The 15,250-nt window shown below is 37.7% G+C and overlaps 1 protein-coding gene across 2 annotated transcripts in view; it reads left to right on the top strand.

Moving 5' to 3' along the window:
• PITPNC1 (phosphatidylinositol transfer protein cytoplasmic 1) overlaps positions 1 to 14,983 on the top strand; it is a 231,428-nt gene extending 216,445 nt beyond the window's left edge. Inside the window, exons 9-10 of one of the 2 annotated variants that reach the window (XM_045525869.1) lie at positions 6,246 to 6,364; positions 10,339 to 14,983. In XM_045525869.1, coding sequence (XP_045381825.1) covers positions 6,246 to 6,364; positions 10,339 to 10,344 — 125 coding nt within the window. In that variant the 3' untranslated portion in view covers positions 10,345 to 14,983. The remainder of the gene's footprint in view (positions 1 to 6,245; positions 6,365 to 10,338) is intronic. The other variant, XM_045525868.1, reaches the window with a different exon arrangement.
• The last annotated feature ends 267 nt before the right edge of the window (positions 14,984 to 15,250 follow it).

Below are 15,250 nucleotides of genomic sequence, written 5' to 3'. Positions count from 1 at the left end.
AAGTCAAGGAGTCTGTTGACCAAAAAGCCCTCTCCATGTCTGAATGCAGAGAAACAGTGAGGGCTTTTGTGGGTGGATGTAGATCACCAGGGCACCTCGCACTCCCCAGACTGTGTCTCCACCCACTGTACACACAGTCACATCCCCACCCAAACAAGCAGCCTTTTCACTCAGCATGGGTCTGAGAACCACACCATTAATTGCATGTAAACTACTGCAGGCATCAGCACCCCCAGCTGAGCTGCTAGCCCTGAAAACAGTGGCTCCTTCATTACACAGATGCATGGAAATGGCCTCTGCCCACAGAGTGCCTTCAAGGCAATGCTGCCAACTGTGGGCTTTTCCGGTAAATGGGTGTGTCACTGTTATGGAGGCCAAGTGCGCATCAGGATAACTCTTCAGTTTTGGATACCTGAAGTTGCTAATTTTTCTTTGATCTGTATAGGCTCAGTGAGGCTCTTATTAGTAAACATGGAAAAGGTCCAAAGTAGAGAAACCCTTGCCTATAGCTATAGATTATAGCACTGGTTCTCAAAGTAAGGTCCCTGGACTTGCAACATCATTATCCCCTGGGGACTTGTTAGAAATGCATATTCTCAGGCCCCACTCCACACCTACTGTTTAGAAACTATGAGGGACTAGCCCAGCAATGGTTTTAATAAGCATTCCAGATGATTCTGAAGCTGGCAAAAGTTTAAGAACCACTGGCTTATAGCATGAGTTGTAGACCAGATTGGGTTGTGAAGTCAGTTTAATTCAATCCAAATAGATTAGACTAGAGAACAGTAGATGTCTTCAGGGCCAACTGCTAAACTCTGATGCCTTGTGAGAATTAGAACAAAAGCACCCCTTTAAATAGATGAATTAGGAAAAGGCACCCCTTCCTGACAGACCCAACAGATCCCATGGGCTTGAGGATGAATTTTAGCCCTGGTGGTCTCCTCCACTGTATGCTCAGACAGTACACAACTACACCCTTCTGCAGTAGCAGTCCTAGATGTCTTTTTCTAGTTAGACTGACCACCTCCAGTGCTTAATTAAGAGTCAATAAAAATGACATTCTGGAGGGTGGTGATCTTTTGTCACCCAAGGATTAATTTTGTATCTCTTCTGAGTTTCAGTATTTGCCTGTCACGAAACTGTTTCCCTAGACAGATTTTATTCTGCTCCTGTTCATTGTAAAGTGTAACCATTTCTATCTTGGAGGAGTTGAGTGTGTCTTTCAGAGCCCTGATTGGCCTTAATCCATGAGTCTCAGGTCTCTCTGCATGACTAGCACACTAATCAGAGAAGCAACAACAACACATTTCAGAAGATGGGGTGAGAGGGAAGGTGGATAAAAATAGCCAGAACCAGCTTCATAAAAGCATGGTTTTGCTTTACAAATCTGACAGTATTTTGAGAAAGGAACACAGAACATTGCCAGAGGGAGCCTAGGATTGAGCTGAACCTCAAGAATGTCTTTGAAAACCTGACTCTTCCCAAAAAGTAGGAGGGAGAGGGAGTTCTGGCTCGTACAGATGAAACCACCTCATGAAAGTGACTTAGAAATCAGCCTGGAGTCCCTAGAGCAGGTCTAACAAGGAGTGAAGTGAGATCAAGGCAGAGGAAGAAACCTGCTAGGGGTTACATTAGCTGGTTGAGTTTACCAAGCCAGCATTTTCCAATGCAACATTTTATGTCTGTGTGCTTATGTTCATTTTTCTTGGGAAAGAGCCCATAGCTTTCCATCAGGTTTTCAAAGGAATCTGTGAACCCTTCCCCTGCCTACTCCCCACTCCCAGTTAAGAACTACAGAAAAAAATCACAGCTGTAGATTGCAGTTCTAGTTCTTAGTGGTCTGAATTACATGGAAAGGATATGTGCCAAGCCTTGAGGATTGGCTATTTTCACTACAACAAAGTGGAGTCACCCTAAGTGTTTTGTAACAAGCATGTATTGAATTTACAATCATTTTAAAGGGTTAAAAAACAGTACTTCCCAAAGGATGGCCACCCATCCAATCTAACTCATGATTTCTGGAGCTTCCCTGACCCAATTACTTGTTCAAGACTTTGATTTTGACTTAAACTGACTTTAAAAATGACTTCTGTTTTGGCTGAGGAGCCTGGAAGTGGAGAGAAAATATTTGTAGAAGGAAATATAGTGTGCCTTTGCGCATGTTGTTGAATTACAGTATAAGACTCTCCTTTTTTTGAATTTTTGCTGCTGCAGTACAATGAAGGAAAGTTCAGGCTGCAGATGCTTTGTTCCAACACATTTGTAGTTTCCCTGCATGTTCGACTGACTTTTATCCTAAAGGCCTTTCACATACATGATCTTGCCTCCACTTCCTGTGAAATCAACCTCCCTTCTTTAAAAATAAGATGATTGAAAGAAAATTGCTGCAATAAATGAAGTTAAAAGACTAGGAGAAAATATTTACAACCTATGAGGCCAACAGAGGATTACATAAAGAGGTCCTATAAATCAGAAATTCAACAACTTGATAGAAAAATGGCAAAGAACATGAATAGAAAACTCATAGAAGAAGAAATGCAAATGGCCAATAAACTTACTACTAATCACAGGAAATGTAATAGAAACAAGAAGATACGACATTTGCTCATCTGATAGCAAAAATTTAAGAGAATGATAATATCAGATTTGGGATATAAAGTGATATCCAGTTTGATAAAATATACTATAAAAATAAGTACAAATAACCTATGACTCAACCATTCCATTTCTAGAAGTTTAATCTTAAGAAATACACATGTTACCTGGGCATGGTGGCACACACCTGTAGTTCCAGCTACTCGGGAGGCTGAAGCAGAAGGATGAATTGAGCCCAGGAGTTTCAAGTTGCTGTGAGCTAGGCTGATGCCACTGCACTCTAGCCCTGGCAACAGAGCAAGACTCTGTCTCAAAAAAAAAAGAAAAAGAAAAAGAAATACTGTACCAGTTCCAATATTCCTTAAATCAGGCAGTTAGCCCTGGTGTTATTTGTTTAAAAAGGCTTTATTTAAGAAACCTTATTTAAGAAGAGTAAATTATGACCTTTCAAAATCTATAAGTTAAGGGGTGATTATTCACCAAATTATTTGAAAAATCATTGACATACAGTTCCTTTAATTAAGAGTTTTTCTGATACACTAAGAATTGTTTTCTAGAAGCAAAGAAGTCTGAACCTAAATTGTTAGAAGTCACTCTGATCATTGAAAATCAATCAGTAATGAAGATGAGTCATCTTCAAAAGTATAATCTGTCATTGGGTACATGTAATTGAATTTACTAAAAAATCAATTCATATATAGATTTTGAGGTAATGAATGTAGCAAAAGTGAGACACAATTCATTTTGCCAGATAACCTGAATAGGATCATATTCACTTGATTAGGATTTCCATAAATTACTGAGGAATATTGAAAATGTTTACATCATTTTCATACACATTTATGGTCTGTGGCGATATTTCAGGATTTAGACAAATATATTTTCCTTTAGCACAGCAGGGACCAAATTATCATTATCTTTCAGAAAAGTACTCGACTAGAAATGTTCATTCCTATATGGTATAATTGGAAAATTCTTTTTATTTTAGATGGAATTTTTAGAAATTTTGTTTCTTAATGCTTCATTTTTTTAAAAAAGGGATTATGTTTCTAGAATGAGCAGAAATTCTAGAAAAGTATGTCTTCTGTTTACCAATTCTAAATTGATGGTATTCATCATCTAATGATCCAGAATAATAAATTTTTAAATAATGTTCTTTTTTCTTTCCTACAAAAGTAACACATATTTGATGTAGAAAATTTAGAAAATACAGAAAAGCAGGAAATGAAAATTACTTGTAATTACAAGTCCTCAAAATAATCACCGTGAACATTTTGAAATGTATCCTTTCAGTGTTTTTAAATGTAGGTAATGCTTTTCTAATTTAAATGATTTCATAAAATATGTACAATTTTTTTACCTCCTATTTTTCATTTAACAATAGATCAAGGGTATCTCTCTACAGTATTAAATATTCTTATACCTCATTTCTAATGATTGCATAGTACTATCAGTCCCCTGGGCTGTTTTCAATTTTTAATTAATATGAACAAAGCAATAATGAACATCTTTGTTGTTAAACTCTTTTTCACATCCATAAAATTGATATATCCCTAAAAGCCCATAGTCACACAGTTTAAGGCCCTATCTTAACATTGAGCTAATTAAAGATACAGAATTATTTCTGTTGGGATTCACTAGGAAAAAAAAAAAACTGTAACTCCTTTACTTTTGTTTTCCAAATTCTGTCAAGCCACTTGGGGTGGGGAGGTGGGGTACTGTCTAATGACATGTGTGTGGAGAAACTTCTTTAAATTTTACATTTTTAGCTAAAAATGACCTCTTAGTATTTATTCCAGGTGTATTTGTTTTTAAGAAATTTTGATAACTAGCCATTGAAATGAAAGTGCTTGTACTGAAAGAATGTGTTGTTATTGTTAACTAAGATGCATTTGTTCTAATCATAAAGCAGCATGTTTATTGCCTTTTGATTCTCTCAATTTTCTAAAAGAAAAGCATGCTCTTTGCTTGGCCAGACTTCTGCTTAGCATTCTTGATACTTACATTGCTTATGGACAACATTTTTGATTGATAATTTTAGGGTATACTGGGAGATCATCAGCTCAGTAATATCGCCCAGGTCTGGATTTAGAGCCACACACCACCTTGGTTCCAGACTACAGTGAATTAAATCATAAACTTTTGGCACGTCTGCCCTTTGGAAATGAAGAGAATCTCACATGACACATGGATTGGTATAAAAAGACACCAAACCACATGACACAGAAAATACTTAAAGCTGAGAATACCCACTCCAAATCCCCACCAAGCCAGATCAGAGTGGTAGATGAAGCAATTGTTCAGCATACCTTCGTTTGTAGAGAGCCGAGAAGTTCAATTCTGTCAAGAAAGTAACAGAAGAATGCCTATCTGAGAAAATTGCTGATAAAATGTAAAATAACCCAAGGAGTGGTGGAGGTGGGGATAAAACAATAGAAATATTTAAAGTGAGACATTGTCATTTTTGTGTATTTCACATACTGAAGATGGATGGGTTCTTTAAGTTGTTTAACAGTTGGATTAAGACAGGGTGTCTCAACCTCGGCACTATTGATATTTTGGGGGTTTTTTTTTTGTTTGTTTTTTAATTTATTTTATTTGATTTTTTTTATTTCAGCTTATTATGGGGGTACAAAAGTTCAGGTTATATATATTGCCCATGTCCCGCCCATCCCCCCAAGTCAGAACTTCAAGCGTGTCCATTCCCCAGACAGTGCGCATTACACTCATCATGTAGGTATACACCCATCCCCTCTCCCCACCCCCCACCTCACTATTGACATTTTGGACCAGATAATTTTGGGGTGGGGGGATTGGGAGTCTTGTGCTTTGTAGGATGTTCCATAACATCCTTTGCCTCTACACACTAGATGCCAGTAGCATCCCTTCCCCAGTTAGAACAACCAAAAATGTCACAAAATTGTCCCCTGTTGAGAACCACTAGATTAAGAGATCGTTATACTGACATACTGAAAAACTACAGACTCAGGCCAAAAATCATGTCATGTGCCATTTTATTTATAGATCAGTGTGGGTGGAGGTAGTGCCAGCCATCTTCAAGCTGTTAGGCTAGACTTGAAGTTCGGTGTAGACCTGCACTTTGACGACGTGTATTCTGTGCAAAATTATATCTCTGTGTGCGATTTCACCGAATCTCACTTGTACCAGTGAACATCATTGCTCTGCCTTACATCCTGCCTCCTATAATAGCAATGAAAGTGTCCTTTCTGTTGTCGAATGCATTAATTTAAAGAATCTCTAAATCTGTTTTGAAAGGTATATGGAAGGTAAGTATTAAACCAAGCAAAACCTGTCCCCAAAGGGATCTTCTAACGATGCTTTAGGAGATCTCAGGCTACGGCACTGCCCACGTGCTAATACTTTCTACTCACCTAGTTCACTTTACAAGAATTACCCCTAAAACAATTTCCACTCTTCTCTGTTCTAAGACTATTTTGATTTAACTTCCTTGCCCTCACTCCCCTTTGGCTGGTTTAGCTAACTTTATGATTTACTCTTCATAAAGTTAGACAATTCCCTGCTTTTTAAAACCTCTTTAGCTACTGCTAAGCTACCATCTTTCCCTAAAGTCTCCGCATTGAAAGTTTGCATTTAATAATGGAAGTTACCAACGTCTTGACCTCTTTCAGATATGACAATGGATGATGTTCGGGAATACGAGAAAAACATGCATGAACAAACCAACATAAAAGTTTGCAATCAGCATTCCTCCCCTGTGGATGACATAGAGAGTCATGCCCAAACAAGTGTACGTAGAATTTTTAAAACATGTTGTCCACCCTTTACCAAGTGCACACGTAAACTTGTTCTTGGAAATACTGCAAATGCTCAGTCCCGAAACTTCTGCAGAAACTTACCGTCGCCCAGAGGCTGTTGCTGAAGAACCTGAGCTGGGTCTAAATTGGGCAGTGTCACCTCTCTCTTCCAGACATTTCGATTCTTTAAAGCTGCTTGACTTGGGGATTATTTCGGTCATAAAACCAAGAACATGGAGAGTGGAAACATTTTGTGGTACTAGTAAAACGGCCTGAACCATAAAAGAGCAAGAAGCGAAAATAGATGTCATATATAAACTAGAACGACATGTCAGTAACTTTTAAAAACATAGTTAACACTCACTTATTCATTCAAGGGAGGGCTTCTGGCTCATCTGCTATTTTAGGTTTCTTTACATTTGCTTTGAAATGCTTTCTGTGGCTCTTTATAGCTGTTTTACCCAATCAGTTCCTTTTTACTTAGGGTAATCTCAAGATGGGGCTGCAGTCTGTGCATACACACAGGCTGAGCTGTGAAGGGGTGGTGAGCTGGGGCTGTGCTGAGCTGGATCTAGCCTGGGACTTAGGATAAGCCTCAGAGAAGCTCTGGTTATTAAGTTGCACACTAAAATTGAGAACTGGCTGTATGTTGCATGCTAGCACTTTAAATATTGTTCTCTCTCAATCATTCATGCTCTGAAGAGGAGATAGAGATAGGAAAGAAAAGTATAATCACCAAATCATTTGTATATATCTTCAGCCATTGCTGTGATCTATTTCTGTCATCTAATGAAGCTTGAGCCCTCATGTTCGTTAGACTAGTCCCTGGAATAATATATATTCAATCAATAATGTAGTTATAGGAAATTAACAGGTGGCTATTGTCGTAAATGGATGCTTTATAATTGTGAAGACCTTCTGATTGCACTTTGGAAATTTTTAGTTAAGTTTTCAGAGCATGTCTTTGGAATGTGCCCTGCAAGGCTCATGTGTTGCTATTGGATGTATGTGACTGCCCTTTCAAGGGCACTAACTCTTCCTCCCCATTTTGCATGCAGTGATTGGAGTTGCAGAAAACTGTTGGGGCAAGACTTACCTGAGGGGTTTCCTCTCTGTGCACAGATCAATTTTGACAGGACTTCCTCCACCCCCCCGCCCCGCATCTTGTCTCCCTGTTCTAAAGTTAGAAATGCTCTTTAAGGAAACTATCCTTGAATTTCCATCACTTTCAATTACCTTTTCTTCTAGGAATGTTAGACACCAGTTCTCCCTCAACCACTCAGAAAGCTGTTCACTATAAATACGACCAGACAAAGGAAGCCACAGGAAAGGGAAGACACCAAATGTCTGAAAGATACTATGCTCAGTGCTTTTCTCATTCTGAGTACTTAAGGCTTACAATGTAAGCCTCTTTTCTTGGCTTTCTTTCAGTTTTACTATGATTATTACTTTGTAATTAAAGTCAGTTTACTATGTAGAAGGTGATAACCTAGCATGGTTAACCCCATGGGAAATTTCATATATCCTCTGGCTACAACTCATTGTTGTTCCCATGACCTCAAGGATAAAAGATGCCTACCTCCTAAGATATCACACAAAATGCTTGCTTTTTAATGCTTATAATATTTCCCTTATTCTTAGGAATCCCAAGAAATTTGGGATTATTTATTGATTTACTTATTTATTTATTTATTTGTTTATTGAGACAGGGTCTCACTGTGTCACCCGGGCTAGAGGGGGATCCTTTATTTTTCCATAGCCTTTCTCCTCTACCATAATGAAAAACAGTAAAATCAAGCAGCTGCTGTCCATCACAAAGAAAAACTGCATGGGTGCTAAATGAAATTTAAATTGTCGACCTAAGCAGGGACAAATTAGATTGAAATTATACAAAATTAACATCCATGAACACAGCAATAATGAAATAACAGTCTCCTTTTCAGTTGAGCAGTTTTAAAGCCTTCAAGGAAGGAAACTTCTTTTTTATTTTTAATTTTAATTTTTTTTTTTTTATTATGAACGAAACCCAGGTGATACAGGAAGGGAACTTCTCAGGGTCTCTGGAAGGAAGTGGAAAATCAAAATTCTGTGATTTGGATGATTTCTGCCCCCTGCTGGATGTGTGGAGTAGAGCAATGTATTCAGCTACTTGCTTAAAAAGTCTAATTTTTTTCAAAGATGGTATCCATTTGTTACAGCAAAAACATACCATACCCTGATCCAATAAAATTTTTCTGAGTCTCAACTTTGTTTTGAAATAAATTCCTCTTTTTAAGCCTTAATCTCATTTCTCAACTTATTTAATAGTCTTAGTATTTTTTAAAAAGTGGCGAATTTATAGGTACAATTTTTCTTGATGTATTCTGAATTTTATATATATCAACACAGTCATAATTTTTTATTTTCTTTATAAAAACTTTTCCCTTCCAGAAAATTTTAATAATTGTGTTTAGAAAATCCCCTAAAGGATTTCATTTTATGAAAAATACTTCTGGTGTGCTCAGATGTTATAAGACTTAATGATTAATAATGTGTTATGAATATTCATTCCATACTTAATATCTCCAAAGTGGCTATATTGTTTCTTTTAGTTTATCATGCAATATCATCAAATGAAGTTTCAACTACTAAGTAGATGTTAGAAAACAAAAAAGAATGAACAGTGGGTCCCTGAGAAGCCAAAAGAGATGTAGAAAATCCATGCAGATTTCACATTTTGCTTAAGGATGGGCCTTGGGCCTTGACTCAGTGCTTATTTTAATAAGCCCAGTTACCTGTTTTCCCTGTTCTCAGCAAATAAAAATGGCAAAAGGTACCAGAGATAGCCAGACTGACAATAATGAATAATAACAATAACAATAATAACAGAGTTTCTGAGAATGAGAGAAGAGATAGCAAGCTATGAAGAGCCTGAGAAGGAAATAATCACTGTATTATTGCACAGTGATACATTTTCAATTATTATGTCTCAAAGGTAATAAGTATATATAACACATTAAATACATTAGAGAAAGGTTTACATTTTTTAAAATGTTGCTTTTACTGTGTCATTTCATAAGAACATTTCAGGTATTTGGAAAATCTGTATCATCTGACAATGCCTGTTAGAGGAGGCATCACTGATTTATTTGTTGAATTTCAAATAATGCTTTCTTCCTTTTAAATAAAAACCTCACTCATTAAATGATCCTCTCTTTTCATTCTCTGTTCTTTTCCTTTTTAAGTTTCCTCAAGAAATGGCTTTATTTTCTTGGCTTTGGAATAATTAGCAGGGTTTGGTGTTGTCATCTTACGTGATTTTCAAGCTGAATTTATGAAAACACGGATATGAACAATCACAGGATGAGTACACAGTCAGGAAACCAGTAACCACAACATCTTTGTGCTCCCTCAGGATGCAAAAAGTATATTTATTGAATAAGAAGGTAGCATGTTGAGAAATTTTGATGATTTACCTATCTACCCTATAAAGGTGTACTTCTTCTGTAATCTAAAGTTGACAATACTATGTATCATTTCAGGGCCATTGACTGTTTTAATTACCTTCTCTTTATAGAAGAGATGACCAGGTCTAATAATATTTCCATATATCCCACACCATATCGACAACACACACACACACACCCACACACACTCACACTCACACACACACCCACACCCACAATTGCACACATTTCCCCACTCTGGTTCTATACTCTCCTGTTGATTTCTTATTCAGAATACCTAAAATACTCACTGAAAGTGCTTTGGAAAAACTTGGTTGGATATTCATAAAGGAATATTGTTTTCAGGGGTGCACCTCAGTCAAAAGGGGTTTAGTATTTCAGTGATCGTTTGGGGTTGTTGTCCAGAGAGGCCCCTTTGGGATTGGGTTTCTATAGTTCCTTTAAAAACAGGCGTAATGATGAATCCATTTGTATCGCTTGTAAATAACTGCTCATTTTCCTTTCTGTTTTTCTCTTTGAAGACATGACAATGGATGAAGTCCGAGAATTCGAACGAGCCACTCAGGAAGCCACCAACAAGAAAATCGGCGTTTTCCCACCTGCAATTTCTATCTCGAGTGTCCCCCTGCTGCCGTCTTCTGTCCGCAGTGCCCCTTCCAGCGCTCCGTCCACCCCTCTCTCCACAGATGCACCAGAATTCCTGTCAGTTCCCAAAGATCGGCCCCGGAAAAAATCTGCCCCAGAAACTCTCACGCTTCCAGACCCTGAGAAAAAAGCCACCCTGAATTTACCTGGCATGCACTCTTCAGATAAGCCGTGTCAGCCCAAGTCAGAGTAACTTCATATGAATATCTCATGGGGTTTTATATTTTCATTTTGGGGTTGGTTTGTTTTTTAAAGAAACTTCTGATATAGGAAAAGACTGATTTGTCACCCAAAACATGTTCCTTCGACCTCAGTGTGCATGTGATTAAGTAACTTCACATATAATATGATCCCTGGGTATGCCACACAGCGTCATAGTAGATGAGAGATGTCAGACTTGCAAAGGACAGAAGGAAGCTTCTGTAGCCACAGCTGTAAGCCAGGGAGGAAGCCTTGTTATTGGCCATTTGATGAGGTTGGCACAGACTTCAAGGGTAAAAAAATTGAAAACTTTGCACCACTTTGTTACAAGGTGTGTTCAAATAGTGAAGTCAATTTCCTCACATCAGACCTGAAATTTTCTAAAATACTCTCAGGCACAGCATACCTAACTGTTAAATTTTGAACTGCTGATCACTAATACTTGAATACCAGTAGTTACTGAGATTCCTATTCTAGTTAGTTTGACTCAGGATTTGGGGCCTAATTAACTCCTTAAATTTTTGAAAATTTTAATTACCAACCTATAGGGGCTCCAATTACAATGAATGATAACTTATTTATACCTTCCACAGAATTTAATAAGGATTCCATTTGTTTCTATCTTTTAATAACTTTCCCTTTTGTGCCCTGGTGGCCTCAGAAATCTTTAAGAATTACATGGATGAATGTGACCATACTGACTGATTCTGGAATGGTTTAGTTTAGGAACCAAGAGGCCCAGGTAAGGCAACGTCTTTTATCTCTACAGGTACCAACAAACTTTGGCTTGTCAACTTCCATTATTCATTAAGATTCTCAGAATGTGCAATTAATTGAACAGAATTCATTGACTATTTGCCCATACAAAGAAGTTCAAGGGAAGAGTAAGCTAACTTGGCTTTTAACACTGTCAGAATGTCTGGTGCATGAACCACGAAAAAGATAATTGTCTCCCATCCCCCTCCTTGTTTTACTCTTTATGACATCCAGACTTCCCTGAAATGGATTGCCTACCACCAGACCTTAGAAAAGACTACCATCGTTTTGCTTCTTACTTGAAATCCAAATGTTGGGAATGTCACAGAAATCGAGTAAACACTGTCAAGTGGGAGGAGAGAATGAGTGGAATTGCTGACTCATGTTGTAGAGTAAAAAGGAGGGGTAATAACAGATGCCCCTCTGTCTAGCTTTCTTTCCCACAAGTAGTGGTAATGCGAGATCGTTCATCAAAGTGGCAGAAACAAAATTCTCCTTTGGTCTAAAGAGAGAAATTTGTCACCTTTGCACCTCACTGCCTTTAAACACAGAAGGGAGGGCAAGCAGAATCCCAGCATTGACTTTTATCCTCCAAGAGAGAAAGAGAACAAGGTAATTAGGCAACTCCGAGGCCCATGCCCCAGCTAGCCTTCCTGACCGTAACCTCCAATCTCAGGAAAGGGACCTTCCCAAAAACACAGATTCTAAAGGAAACAAAATAGGCCAAGGAGCATATTTGCCTTTGCTCACGTCGCCTCTCAGCCAGTGGACCCTGTCTGCTTCCCTCTCTCAGTGCTCAGCACTCTGGATGGTGTCTTTTAGGTTGATCCACTCTCCCAAGGTGCAGGTGCTGGCCCCAAGAGCCCGGCACTAAGTGTTCTAAGTCATAGGTCAGACTATCAAGATCATTTCTTTATGTATAGGTTGACATTTAGCTTAAAAAAAAAAAGAATAAACTCAGAACTCAAAGGAAATCCATTGCAAATAGCTTAGATCAACAGTGCATCTCTTCCCTGATAATGATAGTATCGTAGTAAGACTACTGTGCATGGTATAGAAGCATGATTTTTGCTTGTGGGAAAACTTTAACTTTTATCAAACCCCTTGGACTTCAAATGGCTCCCCCTCCACACAGTAGTACTTAATGAGAATGATTGGCTTTAGGAAGCAAAATGTTGCTTTCAGAAGACACTGAGATAGTGTATGTATTTGCTTACCATTTGCAAGCTGAAATCAGGGTGGGGGTGGGATCATTATTTTCACGTAGAACACAGTTATTTTGTGCAGGTTGTTAACATCTAAGTTAACACTTAGTTTTTCCATTAATACTGTTGCTATTTCCCCATTGTATAAAGTGGCTTCTCCTGTCAAGGTCAACAATTCTATATGCTTTAGAAAGCTAATTTCTGATTTCCTTTTGTGAGTTTTATTTCTTTGATAGCCAGTATAATAATACCACAGACACCATTTTCAAAGCTACCCATGGTAGTGTGATTCTTAGCCAAGAAATATGTGTGCTCTCAATGTGTGTGTGTTCAGTTTTTCTGTCTACATGTGCTATGTGTGCATTACAAAGGGGGTGGGGGAGTGCAGATATTCATTTAGCTGCTTTGAATAGTTAATCAAGTCATCACAAGGTATAAATGACTTCAGTATTTTACAAATCTTGGTTTCGCATTCTCCGTATGTGAATTTATTATTGTGGGATACAAGCCTGCAATGAATGTGTAAATAGAACATTATTAATTCTTACAAGAATGGGAATCAAATGGCTGCATGATGGAAATTTAGATGACAAAACAAAGCAGAAACTTGAATTTGCTAAGCATGTCTGGGGGAAAATAGAATCCTCAACTCAGTGCCTCTGTCTGCGATATGGAAACCTTCAACTTTGTTCACCAAAATTGTATTATATCTGTGTACATATATATATAAATATAGTATAGTGAATCAGACACCACCAGTTTTAAGTCTCTGATAGCCAAATTTAAATAATAATCCATAGAATAACATATATGTTTACCCCATCTTCATCTCTGATGTTAGTGGAAACCATCAAAGTGACCGTGAATTTCATTACTTTGGGTGGATTTCAAATATGAAATACCCCTGTGCTTTTCATTGACTATAGCACAGCATTCTTGCCTTGGCTGTGCTTTCCTGAGTTGAGAAGATCTTAGTGTTTTTATTGCATACACTTTGTTAAAAATCACTTCTGAGGATCATTTCATTTTCCCTCTTTTGGCTGTAGTAAGACAAAGCAAAGGAAAAGGATAAAAATGAAGGGGGCTGTGACACTGTTAGTTACCACCATTATAACAGAAACAATATGAGTTCGTTGGTGAACTAGTTTATAAACCCTTCTATTATTGTTTTGCATCTGTGTGTGGGGAAAATGGTTTTAATTTATTTGGAGGTATTTATTAGCCATTAGTTTTTGTTTGTGAAAATAAATCCCTAAATAGCACAGTTGGGGATCTATTATGCAGACACTTGAAAAATACAATACCCCCAAAAGTAATTGTGCAGTTTTCTTTCAAGACATTGTAATAAACAGTGAACTAAAAGAATCGATTCTGACACTTCTCGATAAATCATTTTTCTGTGAAAGTTTCAGGGCCAATGTATTTATGTGTATTTTAAAATTCTACTTTCTTTAGGATCTCTTCATGGCTCAGAGACAACAAAGGAATAGATCGCTGGCTGGCTTAGGTCAACAGTAATTTTACTTTTGAGAAGGGCCAGGGGGTAAGTGACTCTACATGTGATGTGTAATCAGATAATCTAATATCGACGAATCATCTAAATAGTTTTAGTACCTTTCTGATCAGCTGACTCAGTAGGTTAAGGGACAGCTTGTCATCTGAGCCATAGTTCCTGAAATTTAAAAAATTCTGTCCAGTGACTGCAATTTGATCGTGAATAAACTATTTGAAACTATTCATTCTTATTGAGACTGAAATGTTATACAATACCACAGCGTTGGCATGCTGAGGCAAAACATTGAGTTCTTCTGTGTTCTACCTTCAAAACAATCTGTTTGCATTTGAAATGTAAGTGTGTAAGCTCTTTAGGAGTTAGTGCAATAAGAGAATGTGAATATGTCAGAAATTTTTCAGATACCATTATTAATTGTAATTTTGTTGTTAAATTAATATGCTTTAGGATAAGCCTCTAGATGTTTTTGCTTTAAATTGAAAGTATGTCTTCTGAATTGCAAGTCTCCCCTCAGTTTCTATGTGTTACCAAGAAGAGGTTCTTTGAGTTGATATTGTACCTATACCACCTATATGTAGCTTCAAGTGTAATTATCAGTGTTTACATTGGAGCTGGGATCTTGATTGGTTGCATTAGTCAATATACCACTGCCACTGCTGAAGGAACAAGTGTTGGAATGCACAGTGTTATAGACTACAAGCAAAGCAAACAAAAGTTGATCCTCACTTATGCCATCCTTTTGTGTCATTTTATGGCTGTTCTGTGTTTTCCCCCCCAGTTATTTATTATTGTTAATAACTTACTTTTTCTTACATTCTGTTGTAAATAAAATACAAAGCAATCTTCTTTCCAAGTGTAGCTTCCTCCCTCTCTCTCTGTCTCTCCCCCCTCCACCCCAGCTATCTTCAAGGGAATACTGGCAATTGTTAATTTGTGGGCTGATGGAAAGAAGCCATAGAGGAAGAAGTAACAAGTCAGTGGTCATGACTTAGACACAGTTCTAGGCGACCTGTGTGCAAGGAAGCCCTGCCTGCTAATAGGCACATGGTACCTTCAGGGCCAGGGCCCTTGGTAGGAAAAGTCTGGGTGTCTAATCTATTTATCCAGCCAAAA

The sequence above is a fragment of the Lemur catta genome, chromosome 15 (genome assembly GCF_020740605.2).
Source record: "Lemur catta isolate mLemCat1 chromosome 15, mLemCat1.pri, whole genome shotgun sequence".
NCBI classification, from domain to species: Eukaryota; Metazoa; Chordata; class Mammalia; order Primates; family Lemuridae; genus Lemur; species Lemur catta.
The sequence above is the reverse complement of the archived record's forward strand: the minus strand, read 5'-3'. Positions and strand labels throughout refer to the sequence as shown.